The 20062-nt window shown below is 43.0% G+C and overlaps 1 protein-coding gene across 8 annotated transcripts in view; it reads left to right on the top strand.

The window, feature by feature from the left end:
* pkp4 (plakophilin 4) overlaps window positions 1–17831 on the top strand; it is a 98317-nt gene extending 80486 nt beyond the window's left edge. For all 8 annotated transcript variants that reach the window (XM_080478603.1, XM_080478601.1, XM_080478602.1 and 5 more), the window contains 12 exons: window positions 1331–1544; window positions 7314–7497; window positions 8540–8657; window positions 9810–10001; window positions 10201–10374; window positions 10612–10762; window positions 11662–11854; window positions 13858–13942; window positions 14118–14235; window positions 14344–14484; window positions 15280–15344; window positions 16896–17831. In XM_080478603.1, coding sequence (XP_080334729.1) covers window positions 1331–1544; window positions 7314–7497; window positions 8540–8657; window positions 9810–10001; window positions 10201–10374; window positions 10612–10762; window positions 11662–11854; window positions 13858–13942; window positions 14118–14235; window positions 14344–14484; window positions 15280–15344; window positions 16896–17141 — 1881 coding nt within the window. In that variant the 3' untranslated portion in view covers window positions 17142–17831. The remainder of the gene's footprint in view (window positions 1–1330; window positions 1545–7313; window positions 7498–8539; window positions 8658–9809; window positions 10002–10200; window positions 10375–10611; window positions 10763–11661; window positions 11855–13857; window positions 13943–14117; window positions 14236–14343; window positions 14485–15279; window positions 15345–16895) is intronic.
* Window positions 17832–20062: the final 2231 nt, after the last annotated feature.

Here is a 20062-nt window from a genome sequence, read left to right as displayed (position 1 = left end):
AGCTAAATGTTTCTAAGGGTGTAACCTTATTACCTCAAGTCATTTCATGTCATTTAAACCAGTGTTAACCAATCCTGGTGCTGCACGGCCACGGTTCTTCATGATTCTCTGGTCCAACACACACGAACTAGTGGATCATTATGAGGCTGAACCGAATGCTGACCCAAGCATTTGTCACGTTCAAGCCCGAGCAAAACAAGGCCTGGTGCTTTTTCTGCACTAATATGGTCCATTTTAGAAGTGTGAATGTTACCATTTGCACTCTGGCACACAGCAAGTACACAGAAATAGTTTGGAAAAAGTAGATCTGGAGGCATTTGAGAATAAATTGTAGTGCAGTTAAAGTGTGCAGAAGTGTTGAACGTCTGTAAGCTGGACCAAAACACGGGATGTGATGGACGTTACAAGCTCCATGTCCGTGCAGTTTGTTGTAATAGACGTGCAGAACAGTGTAACTCCTGTTGCTGTTTGGACTTGTTAACAGATTTTATAGGCCAATCGTTAGGTGGTAAGAATCCATCCCAATAATTGCATTGAAACACCACAAGTGTGAGCAACTGTCTCCACCTGGAGAAGTATGACCCTCTTGGTCTAGAATTGGATACAGCTGCTTTAAGCATTCATTCATTAACACGTGTAATGTATTGAAAAATAAATCCCAGAACATATTCCACAGAAACTTTAGCCGTAGCAAATGTCCCGACAGACCGGCTGAAACTAGTACAAGTTGTCACTCTGCACCGGTATAGTGAGCGAAACGGGTGAAAATTGAACAAGTTCCTTGTATTATGAAATCTTTCCCTTCCCACAGTATTTTAACTCAGGCATCTATTGCTTTTTTTTTTCCTTCAGACATTAAAGGTCAAACTTGTCCTTTCCGACATAATGCATTTTGTTGAAAGACGTTACTTTTTGATGGAAAAGCAATGAAAGAGAAATAGGACATCGTACAAGAAGAGGAGGTTTTTGTATTTCCAGGTGCCAAATGTCAGTATATCACAAATGGTTCATTCTATGCAATAAAAAAAAAAGGTAGCACTTGTTTTGATAGAGCTTTTTTTTTTTTTCAGCATAGGCTTTTTTCTGTGCTCCAGAGGAAAATGTAAATTCCATTTTCTATCTCCCGTGGTTAAGGCGCTTTCCGTCGTCATAGATTAGCATCACTTTCCCAAATAATTCATGTTTTGTGTGTGTACATTTTCGCGTCACATGAATAAATGCATGCATTTGTTGGGCACAATGTATAAGATGAGAAAAGAAAATACCATTGGTAGTGCAAACCATTTCCCATGTGATAATAGGTCGGTGCGCTCATCTGTCCTGTCCACAGGTGTGTCGACTGGGAGGAATTAAACACCTGGTGGATCTACTGGACCACAAAGTCATCGAGGTCCAGAAGAACTCTTGTGGAGCTCTGAGGAACCTTGTCTACGGCAAAGCTATGGACGAGAACAAGGTGGCAGTCAGGAACGCAGGAGGCATCCCGGCTCTGCTCCGCCTGCTGAGAAAGACCGTGGATGCAGAAGTGCGGGAGCTCGTCACAGGTTGGTCATGTGAGCGCTTTCTCTGTGCGCCCGATTGAGTTCTTGCATATTAAAGAGACGATTCACACAGTGTTGACGAAGCGCCTTCAAGGCTGTTATAGTTCTCCACATAGTGAAAATAGACTTGGGTGTGCATCATTTTAAGCCTTATTAAAATAAACACACTTACATCTCATGCTGCAAGTTTTGGTGCATTCGTGAGTCACTTGAAAAATTTTAAAACTGGGCAAAGATAGAAGTTTTGAATATCTCTAAAAAACATGATGTGATATCACTCAACACAACAGCCTCTGTGCATCTATAAGACTCTATGAGTTTTTCTTAATGATACACTCTGTAATACCCTCATTAGCTGTCTACAGAATGTGTGTGGAAGTGACATTATTGACTTTACAAACACAATTTCATCACTGTGTTTTCTAAATGGGGATGGCAGCGTTGTTTGCCATCTATCTGTTGGTTTTTGTGGAGCTGCCTTAGCCATGAGAATACTATAATTCTATCAAGTGGATGCATTTGATCACAAAACTAGCAACATTTCCAAAATCCGACCTCAGTATTTATTTTTCTTACTTTTGACGATCTAGCTCCCATCTAATTATTTGAATTTCTGAGTTACCAAGCTACTTTTATCTTTTTTGGGTGATAGAACGAGCGAGACTATTTCAGCCCCAATGTTTTTCACTGTTCTGGTTCAGCTCACATCACAGCAAGCAGCTGTGTGCTTAAAGCAGGATGGGAACATTACGCCGTTTGTATAGACGTTGATGAATTATTTACCTGTCCAACCTGGACCTTGGGGGAGTGGCGGGGGCGGGGGGGTTATAGTGGAGATGGTTACTGTGCCATACTGTAACTCATGAATGCTAACATGGTTTGGCGCTCCATGCTATGGTTAACCATCGAGAATTGCTCCTGAAGTTGAGGTGTGAATCGAGATGCTTTGAATAAACAATGGAACTGCTCACTGCGGTCCACCACAACATTATGAATGGAACTGAGTCAGGAAGGGCTTTCTTCTAGATGCTGCTGCTGCTGTCGTTACTCACGTTTGTGAGATTTCCTTCTTCAAGCATTCTATTTCTTTTGTTAGAGATTTAACATCTTCTTCGGTTGAGGACAACCATCCCTGCCTTTCTGTTTCTTGGTCTCATTCTCTCTGCATTCGACTATTTGCAGCATATGTGTGCGTTGTTGGAGCTAACAGGGTAACAATCGGAGTTGTTTCGGATCAGGATGGAGCACTACAGAAACAAGCAAGCCAAGATGTTTGGCTCCCGGGTGCCTGAGTCAGCTGTTTGTGCTGGACTCCATCTCCCAGTTTTACATGTTCTAGGGTTTCAGCCCGGTTGTCTCTTGATGTAAGACAATGTGACCAGAGTATGAGCACAACCCAAAAATATTTTTAGCATTGTTTGGTTTGTGATTGTTTTCCCTTTTGACTTAAATGTGTCTGCTGCGCTTTGTATATGCTGTGCATATGTATATATGTTTGTATATACTGTGCTTTGTATGCTTTTTATGCCGTGCATGTTGTATACAACATACCAAAGAACAGAAAAATATGCAAATTTTACAAGAGCACAATTGACCTCTGCATGTAATTCTGCTTCTGTTCAACCACATGGGGACATTCCCAAAAAATTAATGTCTTCTTCAATTTTTACATTTTCAAAAGGCTTTAAAAGCTTTTGCCGCCACAATCAGTTACTATCGTTACTGTGAGCACAGAATTTCCCTTTCATCCACTAGTCGGTGAGTTCGCCGTGGGTAATTGGTGGTGCAGATCCCAGCATGGGGAGCGTTTTGAAAAGGTCAGCATTACTGCATCACCTCTGATAATTACAGCTAATGTGCACAATCCACGTAAAGAGCTTTCTTGCGGGCGACAAGAGCTTCTCACACTGTAGGCTTGAGCTGAACAGGCAGCAATCATTCACTCACGCGCCCTTCCTCATGTCACCCACAAAGCTTCATGTGTGCAGAATTTATCATTAAAGTTACTACTCCTCCTTAAGCGGCTCTGTCAAAGGTCAGTCCACCAGTTGTCTCGGCCTCCCAGTGTGTTAGTGGCTCCGTCTCAGCTCCATGAAGTAGTCCAGGTGTCGTCTCAGCCTCATCGGGGGTCTGCGCAGGACAATAGCCCACCCCAGCTTCTGGTCAGGGGTCATGTTGTTGAAGGAGTCTGAATGCGATCTTATTGGCTTACCTGCCTCATCTGCCAGCAGCTGGTGTGGTTGTTGATCTGTCCTCAGATGGCCCCAGAGATCAAAAGGCAAAGTCTGCCGCTCTGTCGTCAGCTCCCAGGTCAGAGACGCCTGAATTCACTTCTCAAACACACTTTAAACACACACATCAGTGCATTAGAATTTTAACGGCTTCTCAATAGCTGCCGAGGTTTGTTACAACTCAATCACAGTGTGATAAGAGACAAAAACACAATTTTACAAACAGTAACTTGAAAAATCTAATATCTGAGTTGTTGTTGTTGTTGTTGTTGTTGTTGTTGTTGTTGTTGTTGTTGTTGTTGTTTTGCGCATTATCAAACCAACACTACTTTTGAAAAGTAAGCTTTAAATTTGCTGTGAGATCAACTGGAATGCATCACCTCATAAACTCGCCTTTTCCAAGTATTGGCATGAAATGCCGTGTTTGTTTTCCGAAGGAGAATGATTGGAGAAGGTTAATGACCTTTTGATCAGATGGAAAATGAGAAAAGTATTTTGATCAAAAATGAATCCAGTTGTACCCATCAGCACTAATACACTGTCTTCCACACCGTGAGGGAGAAAATGTGAAAAACGCCCACCAAAGTGCTCACCAGGCTGCCCCCTCTGAGGGCTGGTCGATGCAGCATTGACAGTTTTCTAGTTTAACTCCTTAAAATTGACAGGTTAATAAACTGGGCCGTTTTTGAGTAATCGGCATCGTCTCGAAGGAAAAGATGCTGCCGAGCCAGGCACTGCTACCACTCCAGACAAAGTTAATGACTCGCTGGCCGGTGGGTTAAGACACGATGGCCTCATAGGTGCAGTCGCAGGCGTCCCAGATCAGTCACAGTCACAGTCACTCCACATGTCCAGAGAAGGATCCACCTTGTTTTTCTCTTCACACAAGGACCAGAACACTTTTAAAGTGTCATTAGATATAAAAATATGTACTACTATAATATTTTATTGTTATATCCTGATCATCCTGATTTTTTTCCCCCAAGTTTTAATTACTTTTGAACCCAAAATGTCCAGATGTCTACACGATACCATTAGAATACTTAGAATTGAATTTGGATATTGGAAGAAAAAAAAAAAATAATAAACTATTGTGCAATTTATTATCTACAGATGTGGCACATGCTGGGAGTCAGTTGAGGAGCATAAACTGTATGTCTTCATAGCTAAATCCAATCTAAATCATGACTGCAGACCTTGCGTATTCAGTTCAAATAGTTTCTGTATCAGTGGTTCAGCAGCTGCCACATTCTGTAGAAATCCCCGCGTCCACCTCCCCGCTACCTGCTCCTCTGCTCTCCGGATAAATTATTGGCTTCGGTGTCACAACGATGTTTACCTTGGGTCAATGTTTTAAAGCCCGGCAAAGGCGGCAGAGAGCGAGTCACAGAGCATAGAACGAGGTTTAGCCCCATGTTTGCACGAGCGCACTCTCTGTATGCACACACAGACACACGCACGCACACACACACACACACACACACACACACACACACACACACACACACACACACACACACACACACACACACACGCACACGCACACGCACACGCACACTCAGGTCTGCTCCATCTGACTGTCAGATATGACTTATGGGTATTGCTGCTGGTGTTGCTCCACTGACAGCGTTGTCAGTCACACCTCAGTAAATTCTGCTGTTGATTTTTCTGGCGTGCTGCCGCCACAGGACCGGTCTGAAATCCTGCAGAGAGCATTAATTTCTACAAATTGATGTTTGTGGAGCATCTTGTTGGGATAGGTCGGGAGCTGTTGTTGTTTTTGTTGCGGATTGAGTAGTTTTTAGAGTTAAAAGGAATGGAGACACTGGTCAGCGGGCGTGACGGCGCTATCAGTGCATTAGTGCTCCTGTTTCACAGCCCATCTTTGTGTCTCCCCTGAGAAAGGTAAACACAGTCCGGAATGTGCTGGCACAAGCAGCGCAGGCCGATCACTGCAGAAGTTTGATCACATTTCACCCCGCTGGCTGAAATGGAAGGGCCAAGCAGTGGTGTAGCGGTTCGACATCTCGCCTCAGCAAGAATTTCTCTGGTTCAAGTCTGTTTCAGTTTGCATGTTCTCCCTGTGCACGGTTGTATTGCCCTCTGTGTTTGCCCTGTGATGGACTGGACATCTGCCCATTATTTATCGTCTCCATCACCTTGTGGATATAAGAGGGACTGAGGTGGACACTATACCCTCATCCCCCCGATCCCGTGATGTTGGCATATACATTTACATTCACTCTCAACAAGCTGAAAAAGGGGAAACCGTGCTGAAAATGTGCCACAATTTGCAGCTTTGTCCTGACGTATTTATCTGATAAAAGTTATAAATCAAATTATAAAAGTTAAAGGATTTTAATGGGTTTTAAATGACATTGATTTTGCATTAGTGAAGATAATCGTGAGTGAAATTGTTGATTGAATGACTGGCAGAGGCGTATATACTGCGTGCCAGGCTGTGTAGCATTTTGGCAGCCGCACATCCAGAAATGGGCTCCTGGGCCATATTACAGACTGTTATCGTCTCCACTGCTTCAATTAGAGTGAATGGGAACGGCGTACTGAGAGAAAATCAACAGTGAGGTGGAGACAGAAGTCAGGAAAGCCTATCATTATTTTGGACCTCAATGAGCTGTCTATGTGTGAGAGAAAACATGTATACGAGCACAGGCAAGGCTCAACCTAATACCATACATGGGTCTTTAGGTCATGCTGTGTATCTGAGCTGAGGTGTGCAAGTTGTTGAATTAAACAACAAAAGCAGAGGTAAGCACTGTGTGTGAATCATGAAGCAATCACTTGGACCACTGACACACGGGCCATACTGCACATGTGCCTTGTGGTTTTGCTGTGGCAGCAGTCACTTTTTCTTTAGTGAACATTTCCTATGTTTTTAGCCTCGAGTATTTACAGCCTCCAGCGCATGCAGCATTACCCTCCTGCAAGGTTACCCCATGTCCCGCCGAAGTGGGTCTGTATCATCGTATCAGCCAAGCAACAAGAGCCATCTAATTAAAAGAGCATGCTACATGCTGGCTAATCCCTGACAGATGTTGCATCAAAGGATGCCAGGACTGTGCACGATTATCAGCGGTTACCAAAACTATATTTGAATTGAGTGGAAAGATAGTGTAATATGTGAAGCCTTTATATTATTTATATTTAATTTCAAATAACAGAGCTGATGCCATATGGCGCCCCGCCCCATCCGCTTATTTTATTTTTCATTTCAAACAAATAATCCCTGCCCAGAGGAGATTGTGCTTTTGCTTGTGCATGCTAAATGTCTGATACTTTGATGCCAGAGCTGTGGTTTCCTCTCAGATTTTTTATTTTTTATATATATATGTATAAACTCATGTTCTACATCTCTCTTGTTTGCCTGGTTGTCCTGATGTGTCCATGGACACATCCCCACCTACTGAGTTATTAAAAGCTTGAGCTGCGTCTCTGTCCATGTTGCCCTAACCACACATGACAGCTGACATAACTGGAGGTTTGCTTGCACTCTTCTCAGAGATGCTTTCTGTCTCCTCAGGGGTGCTGTGGAACCTGTCGTCGTGCGACGCCGTCAAGATGACAATCATCCGGGACGCTTTAACCACTCTGACCAACACTGTGATCATCCCTCACTCTGGATGGAGCAGCTCCACCTTCGACGACGACCACAAGCTGAAGTTTCACTCCTCCCTGGTGCTGAGGAATACCACAGGCTGCCTGAGGTAAACCACCTGATGCTCACACTTGGCACTAGCACCCCACGGTGGACGTCTGATGGTATTACATGTCTTTTGGGATGAGGTCATACTTTGGCTCTGCTCCAGTTATATTCATGTTGTCCGTTTAGCCATTCATCCATCCAAGCCAGAAACACTGGACATGATCCCAGCTGTCACTGGGCGAAGGCAGGATACATCCTGGAAAAGTCACAGGGCAAATCCAGAGACACAGACACACTCAGGTGCACATCTCTGGTCAATTTCAGAACCACCAAATGAAGCTGAAATGTATATTTTTGAGGTACGTCATACGATGACGAAAATGTTATGCTCGAGTGACCCACTGTCGACATAAACACAACCAATCATAGAGCAGTGTTTCATAGATTCATCCAGGAAACAGTGTCAGGATGTGTTTCCTTGTGATGTTTAAATTTTCATTTACACTTCCAGTACCTGTAATTCTGTCCTGCCTTGTTTTACTTACAAAGACTTCATCATTTCGTAGGCTATTACAGGCAAAGATGATGTAATGATCCTGCCTGCGTCTCTCCTGGGGCTTCTTCCTTTGAAGACGTTGTGCAGCATGCTAAGCTTAGCCTTTAATTGCTGACAGCTCGTCGAGCCGAGTACTTCTGCATGCCATGCATACATTCCTGCACATGGTTGCTAGTTCCCCTATTTACTCAGCAAAGTATTGTAATTACCTCAGTCAGACCACACACACACTCTCATCTCATGTATTATGGATGGTGTATGGGGATGACAAAACCAACATCACAGGCTCAAAAGGGACACACACACACACACACACACACACACACTGCTGTCATTATGTTTGTGTGTGTTCATTTGTTTGTTGAGGAAAGTCCCAAATCAAATGCCTTGGTGTGTGTGTGTGTGTGTGTGTGTGTGTGTGTGTGTGTGTGTGTGTGTGTGTGTGTGTGTGTGTGTGTGTGTGTGTGTGTGTGTGTGTGTGTGTGTGTGTGTGTGTGTGTGTGTGTGTGTGTGTGTGTGTGTGTGTGTGTGGGGCTTTCAAAAAAAGGAACCTGAGTTCAGCTGGTGAGGAGGCCAGAAAACAGATGCGCACCTGTGAAGGTCTGATTGACTCACTGCTGTACGTCATCAAAGCCTGTGTAAACACCTCTGACTTTGACAGCAAGGTATGCACACACACACACACACACACACACACACACACACACACACACACACACACACACACACACACACACACACACACACACACACACACACACACTCAGAGCCAAAGAGGAGAACATGCAGCCCCATGATAAGAGACTGTGGGGAAAATCCTGCCTGTCCCCGTTTCAGTCAATTTCACTGTTTGTGTGTAAAGGACACTCGCAGCTTTGTTACCCAAAATAAACACTTGAGAATGTATTTTTTTCATACTTCATTTTAGGTACAAAGCCAAAACGTCAAACTTCCAAACTTGTGTGTGAAAGTCTCTTTTCGACATTTCCACTTTTTCCACTTCCTCAATAGTTAACAAAATCCCCACTGATGTGGGTCTAATACATCATTGTACAAACCATAACTGCATAATGTTTCCATTTCAGATATAGTCATATCTTCTAAGCACAAATATGTGCATTGAAAATGGCATTAAAAAAGTCAAGCAAACTTTCCGTAATCTAGAGGTCATCTCCCGAGGGAATTTTAACTTTATAAAACTCAGGAAGCTGGAGCCAATCTGGACAAGTAGTAAGTTTATTACAGGGCTAACACAGAGACTATCAATCTCTCTCTCACACTCATTCCTACGAGCAATTAGAGATCAGTCATCCGAACGAGATAGTCTTTGGACTGTTGGAAAAAATTTGTAGTCAATTGAGAAAACTCATGCACAGTCAGTGAAAACATGCAAACGCCACACTGAAAGGCCCTGAACTTAGAATCTACTGCTGTCACAATCCCGCTGCCCTGTGTCATTCCTGGACCAAACCTGTGCATTAGAAATTTGATAACTCGTCAAAAGAGCAATCTGTAATGTGAAGATCTTCTCCCTTGAGAACTAGAACTCCTAACACATGTGCTCATTGACATTCTCTGAGCATTATAGAATCAAATCCATTTTCTTTGGTCCAGATATCTTCTCTTGCCAGAAACCCCAGGGTTCTATATCTAATTGATATCAATGTCGCTCCGCGAATAGATGGCCAGTCTCCCAAACATTGGCTGTAGGGACGGCGGCGTGCAGAGTTTATTGTACTGTGGCTTTTGTCATGGTGATTCAATGAACCGCCACTGTAACTGCACACCCAAACTTCTTTTCTTCATGTGTCTGACAGATTGTGGAGAATTGTATTTGCACTCTGAGGAACCTGTCGTATCGCCTGGAGCTGGAGATGACGCCCTCCCGACAGATAGGGGGGCAGGAGCTGGACGGCCTACTGGGCGGAGAATCGCCCAGTAAAGAGGTGGACTCCAGCTGCTGGGGCAGAAAGAAGAAAAAGAAAAAAAACAGCTTGCCGGAAGATACGGTGTGTTTGAAAGCTTGGTGGTTATCGCACTGGAAAAATAATCAAAAAGTCAATGTTTGCTCAACATGCAGGGCAAAAAGCACTGCTATTTCACTAGATTTTCTTTTCAGTTTATACAAAGAAAACCGCATTGTATGTTTTTGTTATATCATTATGTTAAGTCACAATTTGACTAATAAACCTGTGGTTGTTTGTTCAGTGGGACGGTGTGGGGCCCATCCCCGGCTTCTCCAAGTCTCCCAAGGGGGCCGAGATGCTGTGGCACCCGTCGGTGGTTAAGCCTTACTTGACACTCCTGGCTGAGAGCTCAAATCCTGCTACTCTGGAGGGTGCAGCCGGGTCGCTTCAGAACCTGTCAGCCGGCAACTGGAAGGTACAGAACCACGCAAAACTCCCAAATACAGCCATTTTCTTTGGACTTTATATATTCTGCTAAAACCTGGGAGACAAAGCATCCATTCAGCTGGATAAAAAGGATTTAGCAGCTCCTCTGTGTCAGTCGACGCTGATGTCAGCTTTACACTCGGAGGCACATGTGCAGAACACCGGCCGCTTCTCCCGCATGCCATCGAGACCCTCTTGAAGTATTAATGCCTGTCTGTGTGTACAGTTTGCAGCGTACATCCGTGCAGCGGTGCGTAAGGAGAAAGGACTGCCCATCCTGGTGGAGCTGCTGCGGATGGATAACGACAGGGTGGTGTGTTCGGTGGCCACTGCACTGAGAAACATGGCACTGGATGTCAGGAACAAGGAGCTTATAGGTCGGAAGCCTCACTGTCAAACATGTGCATGTTCGAGTAGCATCTCAGCTCAGCTGAAATTACATTTCATGCAGTTTTATTGTTGTTTTTATTGGGCGGGGGGGGGGGGGGGGGGGGTTCTATGCAGCAATTATGTAAATGGGCTTAGTCTGGACACAGATATTGGTGTTAAAACACACAAAAGTGCTGAGTAAGGAGGTGCAGGAACAATCTTTAGAAAGTTGTTAAAACAACATGCATGTATTATTTAATTTTACTGTTGACAATATGATCATTGTTAAAAAAAGTGTGTTTAAAAACTGTTTTCCGCATTAAACCAAAGGCATTACTGACCAGCTATTTTACACCCCGTCCCTTTTCCAGCACTTTTCTGTGTCATAAAACATTTACCAGAAAAATGTGCTCTTTTTGTAGAATTAATGAGGAGTTTCAGTTCTAGCAATGCAGGGGCAATGCCACTGAGGGGAAAAGGAGTTTCAGTGATTGTTTAAGGTGCTTTTAGTTTTATGTCTGTGTGTCTGTGTGTTTATGCTGCAAGTATTTAGCTGTGCTGCCGTGCTGGGGGAGAGATAGGGAAACAATCCTTTTTGAAAAGGTTTCTCGCTCTCCACAGTGCCCTTGCAATGATAACGCAATGTCATTTGGGCAAACTGCATACTGCACTGCAGGCTAAACCAAATGAATGTATGCACTGTGATGTCGAGAGTTTAGAATGTAGTTCAGGGCACAATAGAAGACATTTGCTTATAAATTATTTAACCCGTAAACAATAAAAAATGCACCAAATGCTGCGATGTGCGGCTCCCAGGCCTCTTTCTGCATAGACTTCTGACGAACTTGCTGTCAAGTGTATCATATTGAGTTACTTGCCGGTCTCACCTCACCCTCCGCCCATTTAGGGAAGTACGCTATGAGGGACCTGGTCAACCGTCTCCCCGGGGGAAACACCAACCTGCTGTCAGACGAGACGGTGGCAGCCATCTGTTGCACCCTGCATGAGGTCACCAGCAAAAACATGGAGAACGCCAAGGCCCTGGCCGACACGGGCGGCATCGAGAAGCTGGTCAACATGACCAAGGGCAGAGGGGACAGGTGTGTTACAGCAGCAAGTATTTGTCCGGTCTCTTTGTGTAGCACACACTCAGATGCACACCTGACTTTCCCAAACTGTCACGTCGGCCTGGTAGCAGAGCTTCAGCAGCCTGTTCCAGGCATTGGTCAGTGGACATTCCATTCACTTGCATTTCCTGCAGACTTCCTCTAAACTCAGCCATCACTGCTACTTACATGAGGTTGACCTTATCTTAACCTCAACCTTAGTCTAACCTTAAAATAAGTCTTCACCTAAAAACCAGATTATCCTAATGGGATTTTCCTGATTACATTTTTTAGTTCCCCCACCATCACATGAGTATCCATTACTTAGCACAAACTGGGTTGTTGTTCTCTCTTGTGTGGATGAACTGGACCGCACAACACACATATTATGTTTCCATGCCTTCTGGGGATGTTGCTTTAACATTCATTTCCTGCAGGCCTGCTCTATATCAGCTGTAAAAAACAATGTGCCTAACCTTAACCCTCAGGCAAGTTAGACCCATTGACATGTCATCAGCTCGGAATTTAATGATGTCTCTCATGTGAATGTTTGTCGCCACTCTTCAGTCCTCCTGGGTCTGTGTGCAATCTCTTTGATGTCCCCACGAGTGCAGAAGAACAAGAACAAACACACACACACACACACACACACACACACACACCCACCCATTTAAATACTTGTACAAGGAGAAGCTGTAGCCGCAGGGAAGGTGGTTTGGTGTGCATTGAGGTTTTACGTCCCTGTGGAATGATGGTACAGAGGCTATTTCTAGCCTGCTATATATTCAGTAATGTTCCAGGTTAACACACACTGAGGACACTATCTTCCATCAGTCGCACTGTCCACTGATCTTTACAATGCAGTTTATTACCAGTGTAATGTCACTCCGTAAAACTCTAATGGTGTTGAACTTCAAGGGATAGCATAAGTTTTCCTGTATTTTAATCAATCTATTCTCCTATATTTGAAGCTTTGGATGTGTGCTGAGTAACGAAGTGCAAATAATCTATTTCTGGTATTCCTATAATTCTAATAATTATTATCATCATTGATGCTCAAGTCAAAATATACCAGTAATACCATCTGAGACCACTAGATGTCAGTGTATGACAACAGAATGCTGCCATAGTACCACTAAAAAAAATCCACGAATCCCCTATTTGACAGTAATTGTTAGATTTCACCCAAAGAAAAAGCTCCACAGTAAACTAAAAAACTGAAGAACACATACTCCACAAAACAGAAAAGCTCCACCAGATCTTACCGTCTTGCCTTAATATACTTAAGTGGCCTTCTTTGTTTGCATCAATGTAACAGTTTAGTTGCTTCTCTCCAGTCCCTTACAAATCTCTCAGCCACTCCAAAGACTCTTTCTGTAGCTTTGTTTCTGTTTTCTGCTCTGCGTATCTTTGAATTCTGTACTGCAGCAGCATTCTGTTGTCATAGAGTGACATCTAGTGGTAACAGATGGTATGGAAGTCACTTCTTCAAATGTATCATGATCAGTGAAACGACTACCAAAAAAGTGTGAGTTATATTCAGGTAAATGCAATACGAGTATGGGTTAATAGATAGTCTGCTAGAAAGAACAATTTTGTGAATTCTGTGTTAAGAAGAGCAAAGTTAGTTCTGGCCAAGATAGTTCATGCTTCATACAGTGCCATCTAGTGGTCCCAGATAGTATGTGCTAGTATATCTTCTAAATAAGTTGCTTCTAAATATATATCACCTAATATAAGTCACTATGCAGTCCTCCCACAATTCACAATCCAAAATCTGGTGTTTACGGTGAATTGTTAACTAAATAGTTTGTGTGTCTCTGTTGTTCCTGCGATCGACCGGTGACATGTGGAGTGCACCCAGTGACCCGTTTGTAGATAAAGTGGTATAGAAGATACTTGATCGAAAACTCAAACCTTCATCTGATCAGCAAAATGGATCAGTGTTAAATTGAGATTTCCTGGTATATGTTTTTATTTTGTGTAACTTTTTTCAGGTACTCTATGAAGGTGGTTAAAGCAGCTGCTCAAGTCCTGAACACACTGTGGCAGTACAGAGATCTGCGTACCATCTATAAAAAAGTAAGGACACAGGAATTGATTAATAGCCTGAAACAATGACCAGACTAATGTTGTCTATGTGCAGTGAATATCATTTTTGTTTTCAATACAAGGGGAAGTTATAACTCCAAGGGAAATAGTAACATCTTTGTAATGTTTGCCACATGTTTCCCACTAACGTGCCTCTTTTTTTCAGGACGGATGGAACCAAAACCACTTCCTTACACCGGTGTCGACCCTGGAACGGGACCGGTTCAAGTCCCAGCCCACGCTCCACACCAGCACCATTCAGATGTCTCCGGTCAATCACCCTGGTACGTTCGGCGCACTGCAGACATTGCCAGAGTGAAAATAGACACAGCCAGCGAAACAGGAAAACCTCTGGAATTTAACGCTGAAATGTGTTTTTCTTCTCTTTGCAGCTGCCAGTGCCACGTCGTCTCCTGCAATGCTGGGCATCAAAGAGCATAGAGACACCATCAGAGATTATCAGAGAGCACAGTCAACTATGCAATTTTATAATTACCAAGGAGACAACAGTATTCATAAAAAACAGTATTTAGGTACGTGTCTTGAAAGTCACTTATGAGTACTGTGTAAACCTTTTATGTGAACCACACCCTCTATCAGCTCCAGACTGCAGGCAGCCCTCCGGTTGTCTCTGTGCAGGGCATTATCTGTTTTATCCCTCGTAATGCTTCAAGCTGATTCCAGGGCCTCTCTCTTCTTCTCGCAAAGGCAGTCCTCGCTTATCATCTCCTCAAAAAGCCTGCCAGCTGAGACAGTCAGAGGCACTTAAATTCAGAGGACTTCCGAGCTGTTTTCCATGCTATAGTCGGCCTGCGCAGCAGCAAAGTGGCCCAACCAGTCAGGGATGGACACTCCACAATGGGGCCATTGTTTACCCGGCCCAGTTTGAAAACGGGGGTGGGTGAGTGGGTACCCAGACATCCTACAGCCAGACGAGAGCTCTCGCCAGCCTACGCTGGTTGGCGGGAGCAGGGGGGAGGGCAGAGTAAACAGAAAGTGCCACAGCCTCCACAATTCACGAGCCACACAGGGAAGTGGAAATTGAGTTGCTGGATTCCGCCGGTTGGATAAAGTGCCAATGAAAATACCCATCCCATGGGCTATGTAAACAACAGAGCAGCAGTTGGCCAACTCTATTATTTGGTGTTATTTCTCTCCAGCATAGCACAGCACTTCTTGATCCTCTTCTATCTAAATACAGACATTTGCCCTTTGGGGATGTGCAGACTTTTCCCCCCCTGAAATGAAATGAGATGTATTTCCATTTAAGTCCTCACCATCTGATTTACCACTTCTTCTTCTTTTTTCTTTTCTTTTTTTCTTTCCAGGGTCTGGGAAGCCGTCTCCATATTACTACTCGTCACCCACAAGAGAGGAGCCCCGAAGAACACAGGTGAATTTAATAGTATTGTGTAAATGTCTGTTTATAGCTCACAGCCGCTGCTTAATCATCTGCTGTGAATAGAGCATACAGTGTTTGCAGTTGGAGTACCCTGAAGTTTGCATATTTCAAACTTAATTCTCAGTTATGTAGTTGTATAGACCACTAAACCTATGAAAACATAAACAAAATGGGATGAAACATTCAGTTACAGTTGGAAAACGTGGCTAATGTATTGTCTTTGCTGCTCAACTTGTCTGCTTCATTTAAACTTGTTAGTGTGAAATACTTGGAAAACTGTAAACGAGAGATTCCATTCTTACAAATAAGTTTGGCGTTGATTAAAAGAAAGAAAAAGCCCACTGCTGTGTGTGAACCTGGCGAGGATGACCGGCTCTTCTCCCACGCTTGTCTAATACAAAGAGACTGACACATATTCCACTGCGGATAAACGGCGAATGCTCAGAATGACCCAGCAACATCAGCTATTGTTTGAGCCAGAGCGAATGTGACTGCTGGGATTGGGATGGTCTGGGTGCATCTCAGGCACCTGTCACTGTTGGACACATCCATGTGTGCCTGTTCAGATAATGGATAGACGATAGAAGCCGGTACCTCTCTTCTGTCCTTCTTCCCATCACGTTTCGACCAGCTAATGTGTGAAGACAGTCATTACCCTATTTGCTTCAGACAAACACAGATCCATCTATCTTCTGGATTTTTACCATTTACCTTGGAGCTGTTTGCGGTTGCATTAGTGGCCACAGACGTGTGGGCAGGAAGATGATTGATTAGTGTCCCGCATGAAAAATCTCCAGCAGGAGGAAAGTGCACTTTGCTGAAAGCTGCTTGGATGTCAGCCTCTGCTGCTACTTTTTATTAGCATCAAATGGACGGTTGGTTTAAAGTGCAATTTTGTATTTGTGGGCTTCAGGTGTTCTTTAATGAAACACAATCCACGATCAGCCATAACTTTACAACCAACTGACTCGATAATAATGGAGGCCAATTCTTTTGCTTCAAACTGGGATGCACTGGATATTCCGATCCCTTTTTTCTTTTTTTACGAAAATCAATTGCAGACTGGGAATACTCCACAGGAGTTGCAAACAAAACTTTTAACACATTTGTTTTACTTTCAACACAATCACTTTAAAGAGCAAACTGTTCACTTCCTGCCTAATATATCCTGCTCAACAACAGGTGCCATGATCAAGAAGTGAGCGGTGTTTTCACTTCACCTGCCAGTGGGCTACAATATTATGGCATCTTGAAAATAGACGCATTTACTTTGCAAGATGTAATGTTCACAAACACATAATCCTTAATGCTCTGCCGTGAATTGGTTCTTTACATCAGTTAGTCTAAAAGCACAGACTGCTTTAGGGTTTTAGATTATTTGTAGATTTGTGTGGTGATTAAACATTTGAGATGCAACACTGAATGTTGAATGTTTTAGACAGTGGTACTGGAAGAAATGATCATAAGTGAGAATGTTTTTCTGAAGACAGCCTGTCCATAAAATGGGACCTTTAATGAAAATAAGTTTCTTTTTCCATGCAGCCTCTATATTACACAGAAGACCCGGGCAGGAGGAACTACGATACGTACAGAATGTACCTCCAGCAGCCCCACGGCTACGACGACGCATATTTGGAGGAGGTCATCGCCTACCCTCCCTCAGTGAACTACAACACCCAGCCTCATGGACTGAAATCCACCGCCAACTATGTGGACTATTACGCAAGCACACGGAGGCCTTCCTACAGGGCAGAGCAGTACCCCGGCTCCCCCGACTCCTGGGTATAGGTCTGAAGGTGCTCCTGCGGTACCTTCGAAAGATTCTCACCTCCACTAGTTTGTCATTGGGTTTGAAAGAAGGGGCGTCGTCATCACCCAGCAGAGGCAGGCGAGGAGAGCACAACGGAAGTAACAAACTTCGACATGAACTTTGACTTTATACGTGTGTTTGTTTTAAAGTGGACATGTGTGCGTGCGTGCGCGTGTGTGTGTGTGTGTGTATGGGAGAGAGTTCAACTGAGTGATAACAGATGGAAAGATGGAATGTGTGCCAAAGAAGGAAATCATGGAATGTTTTAAAAAAAAAAAAATAAGAATAATTTTTCATTTCGTAGAGGAAGATAGAATCATGCTGGGGGTCTGTTGAGGGACAAATACTGGACACTACCATGAGCAGACGTGCGTCCTGTTCTGTCTAGATGTTAGTTTTATTTTCCTTTATGAGAATCTTAGCTGTGATAGCATGAAAGCCGTGAGTCATGTTAAGCGAGGGTCCGCGGGAAGAGTCACGATGGGAAAAATGTGTATGTGCTGAAGCCAAAATGGATCATGAACTCATATCTGTAAAAGAAGAAAAAAAAAAGACAAAATGAAGCATAAAAATAGTTAACTAATGATGTTAGATTGTACAGAGGGATCAAATTGTATCTGTACTTAATGTTGAAGCTGTGTAATGCCATGGAGTCTTGTACATTTCTTTCATTCTATTGTAAATACAGAAAAAAAAGAAGAACAACCTGTTACCTGGTTTACACTCATCAGCACTGGTTAAAAGACAAAACTTGTGCCATGCTGGATCACTAAAGATATATAAATATACAAAGAAATATGTGGACAAAGATGGCATCTTAACACAACCATGTTAACATAATAAAAAAAGGTCAGTTTTGTTTTTTAAATGGTGTGATTGCTTCTCTTGTGCGTGCGTCCCTGTTTACACGAGATTTACACACAGACCTTAAAACATACACGGATTTGAATTAAGTGTGGAACTCTTCTCACTTTAAAGCATTTCTGAGTTTCATTACAGTGTATTTAACACAGACATTGTTGGAAGGAGCTCAGCTTTGAACCAGCAGTGAGCCTGCTCTTTATAAGACTACTGCTGTGCCCTGGAGCAAAGGACTGACTGAAAGATGAAAAGCATTGATAGATAAATAGAGAATTTAAGAGTTTCAATACAACATGTAAAAGGGAAAAATGGGATCAGTGATCAAATAAAAGACAAAACTACTAAGAGCACAGTGAGCGAGACGGTTTGAAAAGGTCAAGTGTTTTTGGCGTGGTAACTAAGAGTCCCACTAAGTTTAGTTCAGGACCTCATATTCATGATCGTCTTTATTATTGGACCTTTCAGTTTGGCAATCATACACCTCGGTGACGTATGATTGGAGTCATTTAAGAAAATATATGGCTCCCTTGCCAAGTAGAGGTTTATTTATCTATAAACCTTATTGCAACCAAGAAAATAGAATAAAATAAGTGTTGAGTTAACTTTCATTATTCCCATCTGCTGTTTGTACATCGAAAACAATTAAATAATTTTGGGAAAATTAAATCAGTTCCTCATCTCATTGTCCTAATTTCCTTTTTATTCAATATGTTCTGACCCATTCCCTGTAACAAAGTTACATTCGCTCAGGCTTTGTCCTCTGCAACTCGTCCATGACCAAAGGCATCGATGTTCAGCGACTGTAATGCAAGAATAGAGTACACACAACTTTATTACTTATAAAGAGAGTTGCTCTGATTTAATGATGAGCTGGATCAACATAATACTGAGAGTTTTCTCTGCTCATTAGGTTTTTAAAGCAATGAAACAGCCTCATATATCAGTTTATAAGGAGACGGTTACGATAGTTTTGGGCAGCCATGTAAGGAAAGGGATGTATAAATACTCATAAGATAACACTTTGGTAATCCTTCACTTTAAATTACTCCAGAAAGGAGCAGGGGAAGATTTATATTAACCTGCTGGCGAGTCTTGTGATTTTTCTTTTTTTCTCTCTCTCTCTCTCTCTCTCTCTCTCTCTCTCTCTCTCTCTCTCTCTCTCTCTCTCTCGCTGCATTCTGCACTTTGGTTTTTCTTTCCTTGATCAAACTCAGTTTTGGGGTTTTTTTTTGTACGATTTGATTTAGGAATACACAACGTAGACACAAAGTCTGGAGAATGTTGAGAGTAAAGATTTGCTCGGAGGATTTAAAAAAAAATAAAAAATAACTGGACTATCTCGAGGCCCTTATCGTGGCTCCACATTATCAAACAGCTTTGCATATAAATATTCCCAAACCAGTCTGGAAACTGTTGGCTTGGCAGCTCCTGGGGATCTTTCAGGTGTGAGGAAACTACAGAAAACACCACTGGTACTCTGTGATTCACTCACGTGTGTTACCTAATGTCCACTTTGCACATCACCATCTGCGTGGCCTCAAATTAGACCCGCCGAAGGTGTGGTGAAAAAATCAAACCATTTGCTCAAAAGCATTGTTCCACAGTTCACGGAGGTGTAAACAGCTAAACGGATAGAAATGACATCGACCTTGGTGGCGGTGAGGGTTAAACTCCTGTAAGAGCATGATTAATTTAGAAACCCTGCTCCAAAGTGCAGCTGCAGCGGGAGTCTGTTCCCAGTGTTACAACTTTTTTTTTTTCCCTCTTATTTTTTTGGGGGATTTTCTAAAGTGGTTTATGGAGTTTCTTTTTGCTCTGACAGTGTGCCACAACATCTTCGGGTGATCCTGCAGGGTTACGTCTCCGGAGATTTCCTTTTGTGTGATTGGCATAGCTACTTTTTTTCTATTGGGATGAGACGCCTTATAAACTAATAACATTTCAGTCATATATTAAGCAAATGTGAGAAGTGCTGAGAGCTTCCGGGTGCCACATCTTCTCAACCTCACATTCATGAAGTAACACTTGGCACCGCCTT

The sequence above is a fragment of the Lipophrys pholis genome (assembly GCF_963383615.2).
Source record: "Lipophrys pholis genome assembly, chromosome: 13".
Classification (NCBI taxonomy): Eukaryota; Metazoa; Chordata; class Actinopteri; order Blenniiformes; family Blenniidae; genus Lipophrys; species Lipophrys pholis.
The sequence above is the reverse complement of the archived record's forward strand: the minus strand, read 5'-3'. Positions and strand labels throughout refer to the sequence as shown.